Here is a 23322-nt window from a genome sequence, read left to right on the forward strand (position 1 = left end):
CACTCACTACACTCTCTGGGGTCCCTGTTGTTCTTGATCACAGCTCTCTGGGTGCTGGTGCGGAACAGACCGGTCCAGTTCACTGTATTGTAGAAGCAGAGCTGGCTGTTGTTGGTCATGTAGACGTTACCGGCGCTGATCTCTCTCAAAGACTGGAACTGCAGTGAAGAGATCCAGCGCTGCTTCAGGATCAGCAGAGAAATACCACTGAGAAAACATGAGACGAGGATCACTAAAAATCTCCAAACCTATCACTCTTTCATTTTGTTTGAATTTTTATTTGGTAGTCTTTTAGCAGACAATTTGATCTGGTGCGATTCATTGAGCTGAATGTACTGTATGACAATGTTGAAATTAGTTCCACCGACGTTGACCATGAAATAATGATCATGCAAATAAGATAAATACTATTTTCTCATAAATAAGATGTGATTTGTACCTATAAAGGGTTCTTCCTCCTATGGTGACAAGGTTGGAAAAGACACCAAGGTCAGTCATGTTTTCTGGCCAAGACTGGATGTTCAAGTAACCTTTGGATGGAATTAACAAAACCTATTATTCAACAGTTAATGTCTTGATGTGGCAGTAAAAAAAACAAAGCAATAAACTAAAAATAGTCTAAAATAATGAAGAAATGTAGAAATGTAATATCGCACCAACAAATATCAACAATATGTTTTATTGGGAGTGATTTCCTTAGTCAAACATGCTCTAATGATCAATATAAGAGGTGTGTTTATATGGTGGGCATGGGAACTGTGTTCATGATAACAGTTCTTATTGTGCAGAGTTTAATTAAGTTTCACTCCATTAAGAAGATATTTCACCCAAAAATGAAAATTCTGTCATCATTTACTCACCCTTATGTTGTTCCAAATCTGTATGAATTTCGTTCTCCTGCTGAAGGCAAAGGAAGTTATTTTGAAGAATGTTGGTAACCAATAGGGCTGCAAAGTTTCCAGAAGCTTTCTGGAATTTTTGGAAACTTTCCAGAATTTTTGGAAAATTTCAGAAACTTTTGGAAAGTGTCTGGAAATTTACCAGGATATTTCAGCCCCTTTGCAACCCTGGTAACCACACAGACACCATCAACTGTTTGGTTACTAATGTTGCAAAGGGGCTGAAATTTTTACGGTAAATTTCCAGACACTTTCCAAAAGTTTTTGAAAATTTCCAAAAAATTCTGGAAAGTTTCCAAAAATCTTGGAAAGTTTCTGGAAACTTTCTTTAAAAACATTTGGAAACATTCCTCAAAATGTATTCTTTTGTGTTCAACAGAAGAAAGAATCTCACACAGGTTTGGAACAATTTGAGGGTGAGTAAATGAAGACAGAATTTTCATTTTTGGGTGATCTGTCCCTTTAACTGCAATATAACATCTGTTTGCGCACACACCAGATTTTAATGAAATAAAAGTCTTCTACCATGACTAACTGTTTTTTGTAACCTATTAGACTTAGCAAATTAAAAATACTGCCACAAAACCTATTAGTTGTCAAAATAAGGATCCATGAATGTGTCAGTCTTAAGAAATGAATTTGTGTTCACATGAGTTTTTCATTTACATGCTTAATTTAGGGAATGTAGCTTTAACAAATTATCTTAAGACTAATGACATCCTCTCTCTCTCTCTACCTGTGATCTCTCTGACGGTGCGGAACACATTTAGTCGCTCGGGATCCAGAGCTCTGATATCATGATACGCGTCTCTGTTAAACAAAGCAAAACAGGCAATGAGTTTAAAGAACGCAAAAGGTGTTTGTGCAGATGTACACAAATGACACTGTACTGTAAGCATTTAAGCAGCATTAAGCAGTTGCAAAAAGCTATTACTAATTGATGTTACACAGACAAATATAGTCAGGTGGATTCAAATTATATTAAATCATCGTGTTTACTTGAATAGAAGCAAGACAAATATTACCAGGCAAATATTTTTAAAGAAAAAAAAAAAAAAGGTTATTAGAAAACATGTAACCATGAAAACCCTAGTAACTGAACATTTTCTGCTCAGTAAACAGGTTTTGATAGAGTAATAATGTCCTGGGAATGACAAGGTCAGTCTCATTGGGATCTAAACTGAGGGCATGTTTACATGACAACAATGTACTAAAAATGGAAAACTTTTTCTTTGCATTTTTTTTTTTGCATACAAAGGACATAACGTTGTCAAAACGGATTAGCGAAAACGACTAAAAATGCTGTATTCTGCTGCCAGGCTAGTAGATGGTGATATCACTTTGTAAAAAAACACTAAGCGCCTATAGACTGAACACATAATACGCATGCGCTTTCACAAATCCGCATTTTTGTTGTTTACACAGAGACAGTAACGTTATTGTTTTCAAAAACGTTACTGTTTTCAGGCCCCCAAAATGTGTTGTCGTGTAAATGAATGGCCAAAACACATAAAAAGTTTTCCGTTTTTAGTTGAAAATGGTGTCATGCAACCGGCCCCAGACTTTACATCAATGTTGTTGATCATATGACTACAGAATTTTTCTTCTGTCAGCATGTAAAGTTACATGTTAGCTTTATATACATCAAAACCACCTTGCTGCAATGCTTTCTGGCATGGTTGACTTGCACTTACAGCAGCTTCTGAGGGCACATAGCTGTTCAAAAAGAAACACAAAAGTCTTTTGTGAATATTCAAAACTGTCAGTCTGGAAGATTTAACCATTCCTCACCCTTTGATGCCCGTGATGAGGAAGATGAGGTTGCCGTTGATTTTGGTGCAATTGACAAACTTCTCAATGTTGCTGGAATCTACAGTTTGAGCCGTTTGAAGACTGCCGGTACCTATACCATCACACACTGAACACCACAAACAAACAAACATGAACATATGCACAAAGGTATGTTCCTAGAGGTTATTTGCTGTTATTTGTAAGCATGGTAAGTATTGTACTTTTCGGACAGATGTCAGTGCACGGGATGCACATCTTGATGTTGTTTTCCTCCACCTCCATCTTGTTGCTCGGACAGGCTCTGACACAAGAGCTGTGATCCACCACAAAGTTATCTATGTCAAAGAACAACAAAGCTTATTTGTGGAAGATGCTTCCTTGTTTAAAAAAAAAAAAAGGGGAAGTTCACCCAAAAATGAAAATTCTGTCATCATTTACATCATTTAAAAATCAGTGTAACTTACGTGGGCATTTCTTGACACAGAACGCTCCATAGGTGTATTTGGCATTGGGATTGTGCTCGAGCTGAAAGGTTGTTGGATTGTAGACGAATGGCTGAGGACATTGTGTCACACAGGCCCCGCTGTCATTAAAGTTGGTACAAGCCTGAGAACAAAAAACAGTCATGCAAGTGTGTGTTCGATCGATAAAACATGACTATAATGAAGAGACACCTCTGAATCAGCTAAACATATGTTCTAAATAAGAATATTTTTATAACGTTGTTCCTCCAGACCTGCCTAAAATGCCTTGATCAAAGTCCAGATATTACTTCCTCAAACATATACGCCAAAATGTGAAATATTAGCATATTGCTTGCAAAGTTGATTCTGATCGATTTTCAGAATCCAACTGGGGCTCGAACTGATACGATAAAACCGATGACATTATTAACTGTGTTCACAAAATTCACTTTTATAAGGTGTTTATAAGGCGTTTTAACACAGATCCACCCTAAATCCATCCACTCCTTTTTTATATAATCCCCATTAATCACAGTCTCTCCAAAAGAGCGGCTCCAGATTTCCAGAGTAGGAGAAGCCCTGCCTATGACTGGTGACGGAATATGCCCTACTAGCTTAGCTCTGCCCCTGAGTGAGCTTTACACAGTTCGCCATGTTTATCTCCTCACCAGAGCATTTAACAGCAGCATTCAAAAAATGTATTCTTATTAAAGCTACTAAAGTTATTTAATCAAGATTTTCTTTTGTTGTTTGTTTCATATTAACAGCTTTATACAGCACTGTATATTACGCCGCTGTCACTTTAATACACAGATCTTATATATATATATATATATATATATATATATACACATGCGATTTCTTTCCCTGCTGTTTACATTCAGACATAACCGAGAGTGTTTGTGAACTTTGTGTGTTTTTGACATAACCTTGTGTGTATTTGACAGTTTAAGTGCAATACGACGTGTAAGAGAAATCAGTTTAATACTCACAGGACGCACCGTCTGACATCTGGCTTTCTGTGCACCTGCTTCGGATGTGTGCGGTCAGAAAACCATATATCAGAAGTTTAGACTGATATGGATTTAAAACTCATGTGAATAATTAACTTTCATGATGAAGAACTGCAATGTCACATGAGCGTGGCCGTGATAGAGTTGATAATCAAAACCAAACAGATGTTTTGTTAGTTTTAGGCAGAGAATCCGAGGCACAAGTTGTACAGACTCCACCCTCTTCTGGAAAAAGGGGCGGGGAGCAGCAGCTCATTTGCATTTAAAGATACATGCACGAAAACAGCATGTTTTTCCTTCCACTCAAAAATGGGCATTTACAACATGGTATAATAAATGATTTGTGGGGTATTTTGAGCTGAAACTTTACACACACATTCTGGGGACCCCAAAAACTTATGTTACATCTTGTAAAAAGGGCATAATAGGTCCCTTTTAAAGCCCTTGGAAGCTGAAGCTCACGATTATGGTAAGGGGCATTACATTTCCGACACACGTTTGAGGTCTCACGCACTGGGTCTACTGACCAATCAGAGCACTCTGAGCTTTTCAGAAGGAGGGGCTTTGCAGAAATCAGCATGTTTCAGACAGACTGGGGTACTGCAATAATGTACAGTATGTGAAAAATAATGGTTTTTTTTTTTTTTTTTAAGTTAACCTATTCTATTAACCCAGTAAACAAAATAATGAACTTTTAAAATAGCTTCCTATTACCCTTTTAATGTTACTGGAAGAACGTTTGTATATAACTTTGAGAGAACCTTGGCAGAACGTTAGGGTCAGGGAAGTTCTGAGAATGTGTTCAGTGTTTAACACATATTACAACATCACCTTTAAATTAGTTTAAAAACAAAGCAAGCAGGCATTTATCATTACCTTTATTACACTTTAAAACCATGCATAATGAGGTAAAAATAAAGAGTTGACATACAAAGCAGTCCGTGTCTTTGGGTCCGAAACAGCCTCCTGCACATTCACGGTGGCAGCAGTTACTGACGTACGGACCAAAACACCGTCCATCACACTGCTCTGCACACACCGTCTTTGTCACTGTAACCACAAAGACAAAAGTGAAGTTTGTACAACTTTACTCTTCTGTAAATATGTCAAAAGAACAAACTGTGCAACCCCTCATCAGTCGTGACACTCTATGGAGCTGGATCCTCTTTAATTATACCTAATTATGTATTGAAAACTGAACCTGCCATACCCTGCTGTCCCTCCTTTTGTGTCTGCCGCCCACTCATGAGTGCATCACCACAGGTTGTGTCACAAGAGTGCCAAAGAAGATCAGCGAGTTCCCAAGAGCAATCACTCTAGGTGCTTCAGAATGTTTTTACATTACAGACAGAACTCATTTAGTTTCAATGTCTGAAACTCTTTTGTGTGTGTGTGTCTCAAACTTTGATATACAGCAATATTCCAATATTTGTCTGCTACAAATTTAAGTTATTTTGAAGTTTAACTGCCATATTTACCAAACAGAGCAAATTAATGTGAGAGCGCAAAAGCTAATGGGAGTGGAAAGCCAAAAAAGCGCCAATGGGAATGGAAAGTTCGGTGCTTGATCTAGTGACAATGCGCAAATTAAAGAACACAGACGCAGCCGGATTATTTCTATAATGACCAACACAGTCTACCAAGATATGTATCAAATTAGCGTCTGGTTTAAGACATGCTTTTTTTGAACGGTAAATAATGGCACAAATACCAGTAAATTAACTAGCGCAAACATTAGTAAATCACCTTTCATTCATTTAAATACTCCCATAAATTTTGCACCTAAAAGGGAAACTCCTACAAATGCAATAAGGTCAGCCACAAAAATAACCCTGTCCACACCTTTTCAGTGCTAATTTTTCACTGCGTGTCTTTAGTAAATCCTGACAGTATTTTTTTTAACGTCCAAAAGAGGGTTTGCACTGGAGCAAGCTGTTAGTACATCTGGCCCTTAATATGAAGTACATTTTTTTGTGTTAATTTGCCAACTTGGGCTAACTTTTTGACTTTTTTTTTACAATGTATGTTGGTGTATTAAAATGCACCTATTTTGCTTTTTTGCCATGTACCATGAGAGAGAGTCTCTCCAATAGAAAACACTTGCCTGAAAAGTCTCGCTTGTAGTCATGCCATTATTTTTCGTGACTTAAAGGGTTAGTTCACCCAAAAAATTTCAGTTCTGTCATTAATTACTCACCCTCATGTTGTTCTAAACCCGTAAGACTTTCGATCATCTTCAGAGTACAAATGAAGATTTTTTTAAAGGGGTCCTTAACTTTAGTTAGTGTGTAATGTTGCTGTTTGATCATAAACAACATCTGCAAAGTTACGACACTCAAAGTTCAATGCAAAGGGAGATATTTTCTTTTACAGAATTTTCTGTTTAAGGACTACAACAAATGGCTGGTATGGACTACAACGAGTTTCTTCCCGGGTTGGTGACATCACTCACCCTAAAATTTGCATAAACTCTGCCCCTAAGAACACACAACAAAGGGGGTGAGGCCATGTTGGGCTGCTTTAGAGAAGAAGAGTTGTTGTAGTAGAGTGTTGTTACCATGCTATCATTTTACGCCGGACTGCTTCACAAACGAGGGTAAATTCAACACTGGATTTGCACAAAGGATTAACATGACGGCACATGCTAGTCGATGAGTTGAATCAACTCCACAGTAACTACATAAATTTATCCACTAACCATTCAGAAACATCCAGGTGCATTGTAAAAGTCTGGCTGCGTGAGATTCTCCAGCTTTGTTGTTGTTGAGCAACCGAAGCGTGAGCTGTTAAAGCTCCGCCCTCTTCTGGAAAGCAGTAAGCTCATTTGCATTTAAAGGGACACAGAAAAATGGCGTGTTTTTGCTCACACCCAAATAGGGGGAAATTTGACAAGCTACAATAAATGATCTGTGTGGTATTTTGAGCTGAAACTTCACAGACACATTCTTATGTGACTTATATTACATCCGGTAAAAGGGGCATTATAGGTCCCCTTTAAATAAAAGCCTAAATTAAATCTGTTCATCATATAAAGTGATCGAGTCTCTTAAGAAAATTTGGATTAAACCGCTCAATTCATATGGATTATTTTTACAATCTCTTTATGAACTTTTTGAAGCATCAAAGTGTTAGTTGTGTAGCTGTCAATGGAGGGACAGAAATCTCAGATTTCATTAAAAAGATCTTCATTTGTGTTCTGAAGATGAACGAACGTCTTACGGGTTTGGAACGACATGAGGGTGAGTAATTAATGACAGAATTTTCATTTTTGGGTGAACTATCCCTTTAAGCTTAATAAGGAAAAACTGCTGGTATTATTGTCATTAATTATATCTAGAACACATATTCTACCAAAAAGTCCAAGGTCAAATCACACCAAAAGCCTTAATATATTGCAATTTGTCTGTGTGTATGTGTTGTTGTGCAAGTGAAATGATCCTGCATGTGTTAAACACTCACAGCTTTGGCACTGATCCTCCTGCGGGCCCCAGCAGCGGCCGTTACAGGAGCGATGACACCTTCTGCCTGTGGGATACATCTTAACATTAATCCTAAACAACAACAACACTACTTCAGTGTGCTGTGGGAATTGTCTCATGCAACGGTCCCACTTAGTTTTGTCACCAACTAGATTTAATTGACTTTTATAATTACCAAGAGAGTGTGCTTGAGTGGGACCCTGAGTAACAATATCACTTCAATTAAAAGTGATTATACTGAAATTCGGCTATTTTCTAGGGCTTGCAAAATACTTGAACATTTTGCAAACAGTTCGCAACAGAATATAGCCTCTTTGAGACAGTGAATTTGCCAATTCCACTCTAAAAAGTAATTCAGGGGACCTGTTACCAACTTAAATTAATGCATGGTTGAAAGTTAAAAATTCTAATTTATTGTTTTAATTAAACCTTTTAAGTTCCAAACATTATTTTGTGGAGTTCTGTTGACATAATAATGTTGATAATTACATCAACTTAATATCGTCTGTAATTTAAACTCAAATTTCTGTGTTAATTGGCTTTTTTTTAAAAAAAATAGGTTGTAATAACTTAATGAAATTGTCTTGTTAACTTCAGAAATTAGGCAGTGGAGTTCTAGTTCCCAGCATGCTTTGCATAGGACTGTATAAGGAGAATAAATGTTGAAATTAAGTGTTCATTTATTTGTTTTTAGTGAAGGGAAAGACCTGTTAGTGTTTAATGCTGTTATGTTTGACATTTAGAAGAGTTTCTGTAATGCTGAAGTTTTTGTGGTTACCATTGTGCTGAAGAGATACATGAAGGTAAACACTATTGACTCTATAAGCAATGACTGCGCTAATGCCAGTGATGAGTATTATCTTATTCATTAAATATACATGTTAAATAAGTTATGTGAGCATGTTTTATGATAGCTGTTGATTTGAACTGAAATAGATGAGATTAATTGGTTCCAGGGCTACAAAACTGGTAGTTGGAGTGATGTAATTTTTTTGAGTAATCAACTTAATAATTTGTAGCGTAAACACAAATTTTTAAGTTGATTACTCAAAAAAATTACGTCACTCCAACTACCAGAGTTGTCCAGAAAAAAGTATCCCACTAAAATATGAAGCAATTGTTTTCAACATTGATAATAATCAGAAATGTTTCTTGAGCAGCAAATCAGCATATTAGAATGATTTCTGAAGGATCATGTGACACTGAAGACTGGAGTAATGATGCTGAAAATTCAGGATCAGGAATACAATATATATTAAATTCAAATAGAAAACAGTTATTTAAATTGTAATAATGTTTCACAATGTTACTGTTTTTACTGTATTTTTGATCATCTTTCTTTCCATCCCCAAACAGCAGTAGTGTATAAAAAATAACTGTACACATGATTTAAAGTTGCATGTAATTTTTAGGGTTTTAAATGTAAATGCACACTTTCACCAATATTTCAGTATAGCTGTACTACCTTCTTGTTTGTTACAGCTTGACATTTAGCATGTAAATGCAATTTTTGAATGCACACACAAGTCAATCCATGAAAAACATCAATAATTATAGTCCATTTAAACTCATCCAAACACTCACATGTGCTGCCACTGTTGTTTGAGGGCACAACCAGAAGCTCAGAACGAGGGTTCTTGATGATGTCTTGCCAGTGGATGGTGTCAGCGTGGCACAAGAACTTGTTCTGATCCACATACACGCCTCCATTCAGGATTTCTACAACAGTGAAAATTTAAAAAGCAGGTGAATTAGGAATCATGTTCATTCATTTGAGCCTCTTTCACAGCATAAATAACGTTAAATAAACACTTTATGTGCATATCAAAGACGTACAGTTCATTCTAAGGTCATCCTAAGAATATAACCCTAAACCAGTTCATATGATTTATAAAAGAAGTATAATGAAAATAATCTCTTTTTTTTAGAACAGGATTTAAGAATGAAATCACCCCAATTCCCAAGTTAAGGAGCTTATAAAAGATCAAGCACGATTATGAGCATATCAATGTGTCTGTAGAGATTGGGAACATATGCTTTATGTGGAGGTAGTGTATTCGCCACATCCCTTTCGAATCCCTGCCCTCCTGTTACCCTGTAACAAATATTATTACTAGCTCAGAAACCCAGTGCTCTAAAGAACAGCCTGAGTTACTGAGGAATCATTTCTAAAAGCCTGCTTTAAAAATTTCTATTTATACTCAAAGACATCCCAACGTATGACGTAGAACTAGTTCATAGCCTCTAACAACCTTCTGATGAATGAGACTATTGCTAGCTTATTAAAATGGGTTAGTACTGTTTCATTCACTCTTGAAGGGAAACAAATAGGAAGTTAATGAAGCAATATTATTATTCAGACACTGGCTGCCGCTTCATAATCAACTAACGTAACTTTATATGTTACATGGCTGGACAGTTCTGTTAGAACACCTCAGATCTGCACAGGGTTCATATGCTGAACCTACACAACTGATTAGATCTTACTTTCATCTTTAGTAAATACCATCTAGTGCCCACTGTTTCGTGTTTTCAATTGCTGAGCCCACACAGAATGGATAAAATATATTAAAATGGACATGAGCACTAGTATAAAATTAGACAATTCTTTCAATAAATACACAGAATGTTATTTGTAAACATTTGTGAATGTATATGCATGCATTATATATTTTATAACTATAAGTGGCACCAAATCATCATATTAGAATGATTTCTGAAGGATCATGTGACACTGAAGACTGGAGTAATGATGCTGAAAATTCAACTTTGATCACAGGAATTAACTAGAAGCTAAAGTTTGTGAATAAACTTTGATGTTGGCTTGAGAAAGCCTGAATGAGCAGCCTAAGTCAAAAGAGCCAAAGCACATGTCTGTTCGGCTTTCTCAACTGTTTATGTTCACATGAGACATAAACAAATGTTTTCGATGATACTTGCGAAGATATCATGTATTATGACTTTATGTTGTATGTATTTGTCTGTTCAAGCGCCAGAAGAAGCGAAAGTGATCTCGCTTCGGGGCTCGTGCATCGTCTGAGACATGACTCAGCTCTCTGTATCTCACAAAAAACAGCTCGAGAGCACTGAATTAAGTTGTTTTGCCTGTTTTTGTGCTCGAATGGTCTAAAATTGCTTGAATGTTCAAACTGGCAAGCCTTTAAACACATACAATTGCCAATTTTCGTGAGGATAGAAGCAAAAGTGATCTGGAAAGTGATCAGAAATACGACGCGGCTCGGCTCACATTTGACAATTGTAGGGTTGCCATGTCCGTAGTTTTCCAGCGGAATTGGGATACTTTTAAAACTGTTGCCGCGGGTTGATTTTTTCCCCTGCCAGTTAAAGGTTTGACATATTACATAAATTATATTTGACTGAAATGCTTGTATTGAAATAATTTATATCCTACCAATGACAAAACTGTGCTAGATGTTAAGTTGTGTGAAGGACAGCCATTGGTAGGGAAACTTTGTTGACCACTACCATATTGTTTTTTTTTTTTTTTTTTTTTTTACAGTGACTGTGAAATATGTATTTTACGTATGGGAATGACAAATTATTATGCATGTTTTAGGGGTATAAGGCCCTAAAGTGGAGGATACTGACCTAGTGATAAGCTAACGGTCGAATTTATGCACATTTTGACAGTATTATTCAATATCTAAGAAAATCATCACTGACCAGCACTGTGAGATCTCCAGGTCTCAGATCCCTCATCCCTGCATTCAAAATGAACCCAGGAGTGATCAAGAGTATTTAAACATGACAAATTCACTTCCTTTGAGTTAAAGTGAAATATTTTTAATTTTCTTTCAGCACTTCCGTGATGATGGAAGTGGAGTGTGCAGGGGGAAAGGTTGAACAACAGACCATATGAATACATTTTTAAAGAGTCACTTTTGACATTCACAGCTGGAAACCCAGACTGCATGTGAAACACTTCACATCATTAACATCTCTTTGATGAATTCAGCTGCACACAATTCCTTTGCAAAGAAGGTGGTGAAAAAGCAGGAATCCATTCAACAACAGTTGTAATAAATCTATATTTAAATGAGAATGCTATCAATTTGAGAGAGTAAGAATGAGAGAAAGTGCTTCTGAAGAAAAATTAAAAGGGGGAAAAAAGTAGAGCTAATAAAAATGTGTATATATATATATATATATATATAATTAAGTAATCTGAAGGGCAAGCACTCATTGCACATACTGTGGTCCTTATCAGCTGGACAAATTGAGCGACATTATGGCACCCCTATTAACGCTAACTGTCTGCCTCCATCTGTAAACAAAACTCAATCAATTCAATGACACAAATAAACTGTGGGTCAAAGCTGAGCACAGTGCAATCAACTGAAACTCATAGACATTTTTTTTAAAAATAAATATGTAAGCTGAAAAGCTCTTAACACAAACAACAAGCTTATTAACTTGGTTATAATTATAAACTATGAACTTTATAATACTAATTAACAATAATCATTAACACGCATTATACAGCAGATCAGAGTATAATATAATATAATATAATATAATATAATATAATATAATATAATATAATATAATATAATATAATATAATATAATATATGTTTGTCAATTTTGACTGCTACAGGGTGTTTTGATGGAAACAAACAAAATCAGAAATTAAAGTAGAAGCACGGATTCAATTGCATTCACGTTTAAATGAATGTGCAGATGTGCCATAACCAATTAATGTTTTTATAAGACAGAAGACAAGCTAGAAAATATTGTTCATTAACTCAGTACAAATTGGGGAACTCTTATTTTCAGACTATTAAGATACCTTTTTATGTGATAAAAAATTCACCTCATATCAATTGTTATTTATTTATTTACTTTTTATATATATATATATATATATATATATATATATATATATATATATATATATATCTGACACAATGCAATCATTTTGCATACAAAAAGAGGAATTTAATATTAAAGCCAAATTAAAACGGTGTCTAATGTTTGAGAAACAGTTCGCATTTCATTCTGTCTGTGTCCATTTTTACATGGACAAATCGTCTCCAAAAGGCAGATTATAATCAGTAAAATGCAAATGAGACTGGAGAACCTAAAGGACAGGTCATCAGTGCAGATATGAAGAAAACAAACCAGGCAATCAATCAAGAACGGGCATTCATCGAAAACCTTCAACACACTTAAAGAAATTCAGTTTGATTAATATTATGCAATTTTTTAAAATAAAATCTTAATTATTTAACCAACTTATACCAATCTTTTTTTTTTTTTTTTTTTTAATAATGTCTGTTTGCTTTAGAATGTGCATTAACTGCTCTAGCCTAAAGAAATATGGAAGTTTGTTTCTGCCAATGAATAAAAAACAAAAAATGTAATTGCGACTTTTCACCTCACAATTCTGACTTTTTTTCTCAGAATTGCGTGCTATAAAGTTGCATTTGCGTATTATAAAAGTCAGAATTGTGAGATGTAAACTCGCAATTGTGAGAAAAAAGTCAAAACTGCGAGAAAAAAGTCAGAATTCCGTGATGTAAACTCACAATTGCGAGAAAAAAGTCAGAATTGTGAGATATAAACTCGAAATTGCGAGAATAAAAGTCAGAATAGCGAAAGTTGCAATTATCTTTTAAATTGTTTTATTCTGTGGCGGAAACCAGCTTCCATAAAGAAATGAAAACATTAAAAGAAATATTAAAATATTTATTCATTCAAAAAGTCACATGATGTGAGCTAAAAAAGCAAAATCAATTTTAATTCGTTTGACAGATACTTTGCCAAAAATTGCGCAAAACAACGTTAGAGATCTTTTATGTTATTATAAGAAGTTTTAAAATAATTTCAGTTCATTATGAAACTGTGGTGGCACAGATTAGACGAGTCTAGGTAATTAATGGGACACTGTGCTCAGAATAGATAAGTGTATTTTATTCCATTTGCAGTTTCTTTTACCTGTTTTAAGCATAAACCTCATTAAATACGTTATTTTTATTTTCTAGTACTTTTGCAGTGTAGGCAATACAAATCATATATAGAGCACGTTCTTGATTTTCCTTTTTTTTTTTTCTGTATCCATCCTTTCAAACTGCTGATTTGGCACCGTTTTTTTTTTTTTCCACCATGAAAAAATTGTGAATGCAAAATAGGCTGATGCATTAGAAACATCCACATTACACACAGATGTCACATCGTGGCACATTATGGGATTTTTTTTATTTATTTTTTTTTACACTTTTCCATTGAGGCTGCTATGTGCTTAAAACATACTGAAGATATGCTTTTTATATTAATTTTATTATTATTTAGTAAGTATTTTTTTTTTTAAAGTAATTAAATGACCCCCTCCCTCAAACTCACTGGTTATCTGCTTCAAGATTCGCTGACATTAGCTCAGTTTCATGGGGGAATGTTTTTAAAAAGTAAAGCTGTGTTTGAAGCTGTGAGATTCTGTGTAGTTTAAACATTTTGCTGCATAATGATGATACTAGATCCATTATTAATAGATGTTCCTCTCTCTGCCTTCTGAGCAACAGACCGGTGAGACGGTATTAGCTCTGCTCTCTTCATTTTAGCCTTTTCACACACAAGTTCTAAATTCCCAGAATAGCTCAGTCTGTTTTTTTTTATCATAACACTATATAATATTGCGTGATATATATGGCATGATTACTCAAATATATTGTACAATTACAATGACATGTAAAGTATATACTATGTAATAATAATGGAGCCAAAATTCCTTTAAAATTGTATAAGCAACAATAGCTATATAGGCTTTTGGTTATTTCAGTGGTGCACTTTAGACATTCTACTTATTCTAAGTAACTACACGTCAACTAACTCTCACTAGAGTATTAGTAGACTGTAGTAGAATGTTAGTTAGGGTTAGTAGCATAAGTTGACATGTACTTATAAAGTTACTTACAGTCAGTAGAATAGCTTTCAGTAAGATTTTGTTTGTGCGCAGTACAAAATATTTCCACTAGATGAAATACATTGTGACGTATATCCGAGTGAAACAGCTTCTCAAACAAGAAAAAAATCTAGGGTGGGACTTGATTTTTTTTTTTTTTTTTTGCCCATCAGGAATTGATTGAATGGTTGTGGTTTGCTATTGGTTGATCTCATGTGAGTGACAGGTTGTCCTGCCCTAATCCCAGTAAATATGTCATCAGAGAAGAGAAGAGAATTTTTTTCCTTCATCAGAATGGTACGAAACTTGATAAAAGGATTTGGCACTTGCTGTGTAAACACATAAAAATAAATAAATAAAAACAATTCATGGACATGATTCGAAAAGGTTAAATAGTCCTGAAAAAAGTAGTCACACTTATATTGTTCGCGGTCAAAAATGAGCGCATTGAAAATGAATGGAAGACGAATTTCATCTAGTGGAAATTTTTGTACTGCGACAAAATCTTACTGAAAGCTCATTTTTTGAGATATCAACCTCAAATTTGGAACACAGCTTGTTTGGATTTATGGCTTTGATTTTCTTAAAGTTTTAGAGTAAAATATGTTTTGGAAAATATATATTTTATATAAAAATTGAAAATGGTACTTTTTCAGTGCATTTGGTTTGCATTTTTCAGAAGAGAAGAGAAGAGAAGACAAGGAAAGAGAAGTCGCTGCAAGAGGGAGGGGAAGTTATTTTGATTAAAGATTATGAGGGCACATGAATTAAAAAAAAAAATGATGTGCACGGATAAATCATTTATTATAAATACTGCAATATTCCATTAAAAATGCATTGACAGGTCACATACCAATCAGAGAGAAATATCAAAAACAATGTCATCTTTAACATCAGTGACAAAAATGGAATCTATAAATATCAACCTTTTTTGCATTACATTAGATGATTTACCTTTAGGTTTTAACCAATATCTGACTGGGTATTACTGTCATATTTCTAGTCCGGCTCACCATAGCTCTGTCTCTCCAAAGGCATTTGTAGTAAAATGTTCCCTAGTGCCAAATAACTGTCAATGTCCAAATTTCTAATAGCAACACATCACGTTCCTATTGATTCAGGAGCTGCCAGGAACTTCATAGACAGAGAGTATATTAAAATATTGAATATTTACTGCAAACCCCTGCCAACCTTCTGTACATGTCAAGACGTTAGATGACAAACCGGCAAGATGTTACCGGGCTAGCCTTGGCTGACTTGCAAATTTTAAAATTCAGATCAGATTTTTAAAATTCATGTAGGTGCCCAAACACAGTCTGAAGGGCCTTGAAAGCAAGATGTTTCTAATACTTCACGTAATGTGTGTTTTAGAAATAATCAAGCTGTACGACGTCTATATAGAATTTGGTCTTGTGCCATTGATCTGCTATCAGTCACACAGGCTGTGTAAACGATCAGATATGAACACGATGATGAAGAGAGATGCAGTCTTTAATAAATCCAAAGGTAAATCCAAACAAGAGCTTCACACACACGTAACACTGACGATACCCGACAATGGTGAACAGAAACAAGGGAACAAATGAGGTGATTAACGACACATCTGACAGTGATAACTCAAATGACAACAAACTAGTGGCGGGAAATAGTGCAAGCAGGAAAACAAAGTCCAAACTGAGTGAAACTGTGACACTATCAGGGTTATGCCCCTAAAATAATATTAAAATCTATTCTCTGTGATGACAGAACAGATATCCGTGTATGTCAGCTTTGCCTCGGGCAATTGCGATTGCACGGTCATTTAGGTAAAACTAAATAAATAAATAAAAAAAGTGTTGGTTTTAACTGCCATGCAATGTACAAGTGGAGAGTGACAGCTAAATAAAATCTGTACAATTTCAGAAGTAATTTGTTGCCTTTTTTTTTTTAATTATAAAATTTTTAATTATTAAAAATAATAATAATTTAAAACAAAAAGTTTTTTTTTTTTTTTAAATTGTCTTATATTTTAATTTTAAAAGCAGACTTCTCTATTTAAAAGAACCATGCATGTTGATAGGACAAAATAAGTTGAACTTAAATAGATTTAAATAACATAAAAATAAAATAAAATGCATTTTTTATTTGCTTAATTTTTGTGTAATTAACCATTTTTTACTTCATTGTTAATTCAGATGCATGTTAAGCATCATGTGCACCAAAAGTGATAATGAAACCAACAACAACAACAATAATAATAATAATAATAATTAAATAAACATGACAATTGATTAAATCTTCCCCTTTGTTCATATGCTAGATGTGTGGAAAAGTTTGTGTTTATATAAAGAATATTTTCGCTCAAAAGCAATCATTATATAGCACTGCAAATACTCAAGGACAACACAATCCAGACAAAAACACTAAAATGACTTCAGGGTAAAGAGGACTAGAGTGACCTCCACCTTGACCTAAGGGGTATATGAGCAGCATTACCTGGTGGAAGGATGAAACCTGAAAACATCAGCTTTACTGACGGGTAAAGGTGTGTGTGTGGGGATTTACACTAAGAGATTACATTTAATCAAACATATGTGAACATGCATATAGATGAGTGAACAGTGTCTAACGTCAAACACTGTAGTAGCTGAGACTAGAAGAGTTTGTTGTTGTTTCTGTACTGCGAGACCAAATCCACTTTGAATGCACTTTTAGAGATGAGGACTCGGGCTCGAATTAATACGGTAAAAGCAACGCCATCGTTACTGTTCCTATCTGTGTATACAGTATGAGTGCTGAGGACGCCTCCGGAGCTGAAATTCAGATATGGTAATGGACATTTGGTTTTAGACACGCTGTAAGTGGTTGACCAATCACAACAGACTGGTCCGTCTGACCAATCAGAGCAGAGTAGTCTCTCAGAACCATTTCAGACTGTGAGAAAAGAGCTGATGCTGCAATATTTTGAGAAAATTAAAGTGGTTTTGTCCTTGGATGCATGTAAACCTATTGTAGGAGACTCTAAAACAAAATTAGGAATCTTTAAAATATCAAAATAGGGGCAATTAAAGGGTTTTATACTGTATTGGAGTGTTTTTGTATGTTAAAAGAGCTGTAATGGAAATCATATAGAGCCTAAATGCATTTCAATCATATTATTCCTCTTTCATTTTCTATACGTCCTGATGCATGAGGAGGTCCTGATTTGAGAAGAAATGCAAAGCGATCATTTAATGTGACGAGGACTGATTACCGCTGCTGTTTACCAAGCATTTGGGTTTACACACAGCCAGCAGATGGAGAGAGAAATTACATGTTCTCTTTAGACTGCGCTCAGCTGCTTGGCATGCTTTCACATAGACAACAACAACACAGAAAAGCACAAAACTAAAGCCTGTGGATATGTGTGCTTCCTAAATGTCAGTAATTGTATCCCTTACAAGATTTTAGCTTTGGTACACATACAAATTGTTCTCTCTCTTGGTCAGTATTTCTATGTCTAACCTGCTAATCATTTCACGATAATCAGTCATGGATACTAATAGGTATTGAACCTCAGACTACTGTACATATATTTCGAATCCAGCTTGTGATATTCTTTAATTATGAAATGCAGGAAAAAGGCCATAACCATCTACATTCTGCTGTTCTCAGAAATGAGGATTTTATCACCATTATTCAGGCTGGATCAGTTGATCTGATATGGACTCTAATCTGTATGCATTAACAGTTCTGGCCTAATTGCTTTTCATGGTACATACTGAGACCCGCTGGCATGAGAGCAGTGTGTGGTCAGAGCTGTCAATTTACCAGACAGTCTGCAAATACTGGCATGGAGGAATGGAATACTTCCTCTTCTTCGTTGTTTTCTAGGGTAAATGTCATAAATTATTACACAGACCTCTGGAATACTTAATACTTGACTTCATTCCATGGTCAAATATTTCTGAATAGCGACCGCTGACCTTGAAAACACTGTAAAGTTGATCACTCATCCAGGAAACCAGTTTTCTACAAAGCTGTGTTCTTTATTATGACATACAAACAATTTCAATCCCCCCCAAAAGGAGTTTGCATACAGGTCCTCTATCACCCTGATGGGTTTGTTTGTTTGTTTATTGCAATATTTTGCTTAACAGATACCTCAAAATCAAAATTCTGTCATCATTTGCTTACCCTCATAAAAACACGTACGACTCTTCTTTAGAACATTTCGAAGAAACGTTGATGTTGAAACAAAATTGACACAAAGAATAAGATATTCTGAAAAATGTAGTTTTTTGGGGATCCAACATTGATTTTCCTTGTAAAAAAAATAATAAATAAAAATAAACACTACATTTTTTTCAAAATATCTTCTTCTGTGTTATACAGAAAGAAAGTCATAAATGTTTGGAATGACACGCAATTTAAGCAAAATATTTGAAAAAGAAATTGTATACAAAAGTGTATGACATCTTGTAAAATAATAATTGTAAAATAATAATCTAGATCATTTACATCTGGATCATTTTAATCGAGATCATTTATATCTAGAGCACTTTAAAATAAATTTTATTAAAAAAAAAATCTGCTCCCTTAAAGGGAGCAGATTTTTACAAGACGTAAAATACGTCTCTGATGTCAGAGATCACTTATTTTATTAAATGAGAGATCATTTATTATAGCATGTTAAAATTCAACAAAAACGCACCATTTTTGTGTGTGTCCCTTTAAATGCAAATGAGCTGCTGCTCCCCACCCCCTTTCAAGACGAGGGCGGAGCTTCAAGAGCTCATGCAACAACAAAACAGGACAATCTCACGCACTGAAAATGTCAGAAACTAGCGGTGTTCAGCCATATATGTTCATTGTCGGAGTCAGACAATGATGCCTATACAGAGCCAGAGAGTATATATTGCATCTTGCTTTTATCCACTATTAGTACAAGTCTGTTGTGGCAGACACCGTCCGAATGATGGCCAAAACTTTACTGATGAGTTTATGAAGTTTATTGTACATCACACAAAAGATGAAGCATCCATTTGAACTGTAATAAAGTGCACGCTCTCCCTTTCATTACTGCCATAACCAGTATCGCTCCAGAGACTATAATCTGGATCACTTAGTACTGATCCATCTATGAGTAACAACTTTTTAGCAAAACCTGTTTTGTATTGTCCCTTTGTATTGCCCTTCATTCAGAAAGCAGTCTAGAGTGAAATGATTTGAGCAGACATAAACAAATTTAAGTATATTTAAGTATCTCCATAAACAAAACTAATCCACAGCATCCTCAGTGGCTCTGATGGCGAAAATGAAGACTCTTGTGTTCACTTTTACATCCAACAACAGAACACCGGGATTGCTTACGAGACATTGTTGAGCTGTTCGAGTGAGGAGATAATGGTGGACAGTGTACACCTGGCTGAGGGTGGAAACTATGCTAATACAGGACTGTCAGTCAGCGGCCATAGATGGGGCTTGAGCAGTACGACATCATATTGCTCAGAAACCCAAAACGGCTTGTCCAATGAGACCGGGTTTTAAGAGGATTAAAAAAAAAAGAGGAGTGGGTGGTTTTTTATCATTATAGGGTGGCTGTGTACACACACTGCTAAGACACATTTATATGTGAACACCATGTAAAAGTGAATTTTCCATAATAGGTCCCCCTTTAAGGTTTGCTTGATTTATTTTGATAGAGTGAAGTAAACAGTTATATTTGTGCTGAAGTGACCACATATATGAAAGCTACTTGCCATCAGTAAGAACATGAGACGACGACAACAACTTTACTTTATATCAAAGGATCCATTAAGCACCAGTGTGCTGCTGTGTCTCAGAAAGGAAGATGCATGCTTTCATCTCTTTTCCTGGAACACTGCGGGACTGGAGTAATGGAATAATTCTAAGCAAATTTATATTAGAAGGTAAAGTTACAACTATAAGCATTACACTAGGAATTACAGACCTATCCATACTGCTTTTTCTTTTCTCATTCAGTCGTAATTAAGATCAAGAAACACTCTGCAATACAATGATGGTAAATCTGGTAATACTTTCTGAGAATCAAAGTTGCATCTGAATATACATTATATTTAATGTTTGTTAATGTTACTAACAAGTTGATGTCAATGTTGGCAGATCATAAAAATGACTCTCAGCCAAATAATAAATCCAACTTAACAGAGCAACTACACCTCAAATGTATAGAGTCTATAAAATTGCATTATAGCTGTGCAGTTGTCATTTCTGGTGGGCATACTGATGGCTGTCTCTCTTTATTTCTCTCATCCTTAACTCCTTTGGGTCAACAAAAGGGCCTTGGGCATGGGAAAACAGTACTCTATGTGTGTGTGTGTGTTGGGGGGGGGGGAGTTAAAAAAATCATTTTGCCTACAGCAACATTCTGACACACAGCAGCTATTAGGCAGCTTAAGCATCAAATCAAGCACGTCCTTTGTGAAGGGGTCAAAGGGTTATGTATAGCCTCTTCTACATAATGTTTCTGATGACTCTCAGGAAAAGCTTGAAGTTCCACTCTAAAATATGACAAACAACCTTATTTGGTAATTAATGTAGATTTAATTCCAGAGATAATTACAGCTCATGTGATTAAATTGCCATCATTCAGTAAAGAGGGGAGACCAGAAGCAACAAAGTTGTCTTTCTACTAGAGAAAAATTAATGTAATCATGGTTTCATGCACCCGTGGAACAGTGCTTAAAGGGATAGTTCACCCAAAAATGAAAAATCTGTCATCATTTACTCACCCTCAAGTTTTTACAAACCTGTATGAATATATATATGGAGAGAGAGAGAGAGCGAGAGAGAGAGAGGCCCATAGACAGACAGATATACCTGTCAGGTTCTTGAGGCCGAGTTGTCTAAGGCCGAAGTGTCCATCTCGTCTGTAGTTGAGAAAGATGGACAGCGCGTAGCGTCCTTCGTACAGTTTAGTGCCACGGATGATCCGCAGGTTCTCCAGAGGAAGATATTCGAACTGGTTCAGAGCCACCAACACATAACCCGTCACCTCACGGATAGACTGTGGAGATACAGATACAAAAATTTTCTGTTAGACACGATTTAAGCAAAATACATGGAATTTAATTAGTCCATTTTGTGAAATGTAGCTAAAAGTGTGCTTGCAGAGATCTCCGAATTTATTCATATCTATCTCACGGAACATTTTATTTCTCTTTAGGCAGAAATTTGTCCTCTACTTTCGTTTCCACAAAGACTCGATGCCCTCGGTCATCACGGCAATTGAGCATCACCAAAAGGACGACTAACGAGACAGCCTTGATATAATTTGAAGAGATAATGGCCCAAGAGAGCGCTGGACCCTCCCTCTCCACACCCACATCAATCATGTTGACATCCAATCACGGTTTCATACTGCGTATCATTAGCAGGCACAGAGGACAGGTCTATTTCACGCAGAAGAAGTGAATGTGATATAGCTGTACTGATCGGACACACTCATACTGCTGCTGTCGTCAGAGAAATCCATCTGAAGAGCTGACCAAGCACACGGTCACAGCTGACACCTGACAGTCACGTGCTCTGGAAGGCCACTGCTAGAGATCATTATTATACTGCAGTCTTAAAGGGGTCATGAATTGAGAAATCAACTTTTCGTACTATAAGAATATCGCATTTCGGCGCAGGCTTTGCAAACAGACTTTTACAATATGGACTCGACAGTAATGCAACAACATGTAAGTAACTGTGTTAATTCTAATGCCTGATCTGATATGTAATGATGTTCTTTGTCTGTCAGTAAATCAAACCAGTGACTAAATGCTCAACCTCATATTGTTTCTCTTAGTAGGATAAAAATCTGTAATTTAAACGGTGATTAAATTATATAACAAAAGCGATCAAAGAACGCTCCCTTTGCAGTCGCTGGAGCTGTCAATCAAACAGCATGAGTTTATCAGTGACTGAGTTCTCGCATCAAAGCTCCCATTTTATTCAACGAATCTCTTAGTTATATCACGTTTGCACTGTTAGTTATGATGAAAGCATTTGTTAGTGTGCAGAAATTGAGCTGCAATGACGAGATCACTGCTTTCATGAGCTCAACAACATGTCTGTGATCGACTACAATGTTCATCACTGCAACCTTTCATGCCACGATCTAAATATAATGCCATAGATCTACATGTAATGCTATAATCAACACTTTCCATGATTAGTTAAACTGAGAGCTGTAATAGTAAAAATGTGCTAAAAGGTTTCGAGAGAGTAATACTTGGCTATTTCATAGGCAAAGATGTCAGCCAATCACAGCAGTGGGCGTTTACACTGAAGTCTCACAGCAGACACGCCCCTTAAAACAGAGCGCTCAAATCAGAGGCTAAAATCAGGGTAGGAAAATTTTTAAATTATGACAATTTTTGATGTAAAAATCATTCTAACATTATAAGTGCACCCCAGGAAACATTATAAAACAATAAAACAACGCAGTTCATGACTCCTTTAAATGCCAGATTCTGATTGGTCAGTCATTTAATAAAATGCCTGCTAAATATTTACCATTAAAGGAATTGTTTGCCCAAAAATGAAAATTCTGCCATCATTTATTCACCCTCATGATGTTCCAAACTTGTATGACTTTCTTTCTTCTGTGGAACGTAAAAAAAAACATTCTGAAGAATGTTGGCTAACCAAACTGTTTCAGTTCCCATTGTATTTTCTGTCCATAAAATGGAGGTCAATTGGAACCGAAACTGTTTGGTTACCATTACCATTGGTTAACATTCTTCAATATACCTTCTTTCTATTTCTA

The 23322-nt window shown here is 35.6% G+C and overlaps 1 protein-coding gene across 7 annotated transcripts in view; it reads right to left on the bottom strand.

The window, feature by feature from the left end:
• The window catches only part of erbb4a (erb-b2 receptor tyrosine kinase 4a), a 581429-nt gene that overhangs the window by 43301 nt on the left and 514806 nt on the right, over positions 1 to 23322 (bottom strand). For 4 of the 7 annotated variants that reach the window (XM_051890845.1, XM_051890859.1, XM_051890887.1 and 1 more), the window contains exons 3-12: positions 21387 to 21573; positions 9231 to 9365; positions 7627 to 7692; positions 5099 to 5217; positions 3155 to 3296; positions 2912 to 3025; positions 2691 to 2817; positions 1636 to 1709; positions 440 to 530; positions 8 to 207 (exon numbers count right to left, since the gene is read on the bottom strand). In XM_051890845.1, the coding sequence (XP_051746805.1) occupies positions 8 to 207; positions 440 to 530; positions 1636 to 1709; positions 2691 to 2817; positions 2912 to 3025; positions 3155 to 3296; positions 5099 to 5217; positions 7627 to 7692; positions 9231 to 9365; positions 21387 to 21573 (1255 nt within the window). The remainder of the gene's footprint in view (positions 1 to 7; positions 208 to 439; positions 531 to 1635; positions 1710 to 2690; positions 2818 to 2911; positions 3026 to 3154; positions 3297 to 5098; positions 5218 to 7626; positions 7693 to 9230; positions 9366 to 21386; positions 21574 to 23322) is intronic. The other 3 variants (XM_051890853.1, XM_051890868.1, XM_051890879.1) reach the window with 3 other exon arrangements.

The sequence above is a fragment of the Ctenopharyngodon idella genome, chromosome 1 (genome assembly GCF_019924925.1).
Source record: "Ctenopharyngodon idella isolate HZGC_01 chromosome 1, HZGC01, whole genome shotgun sequence".
Lineage (NCBI taxonomy): Eukaryota > Metazoa > Chordata > Actinopteri > Cypriniformes > Xenocyprididae > Ctenopharyngodon > Ctenopharyngodon idella.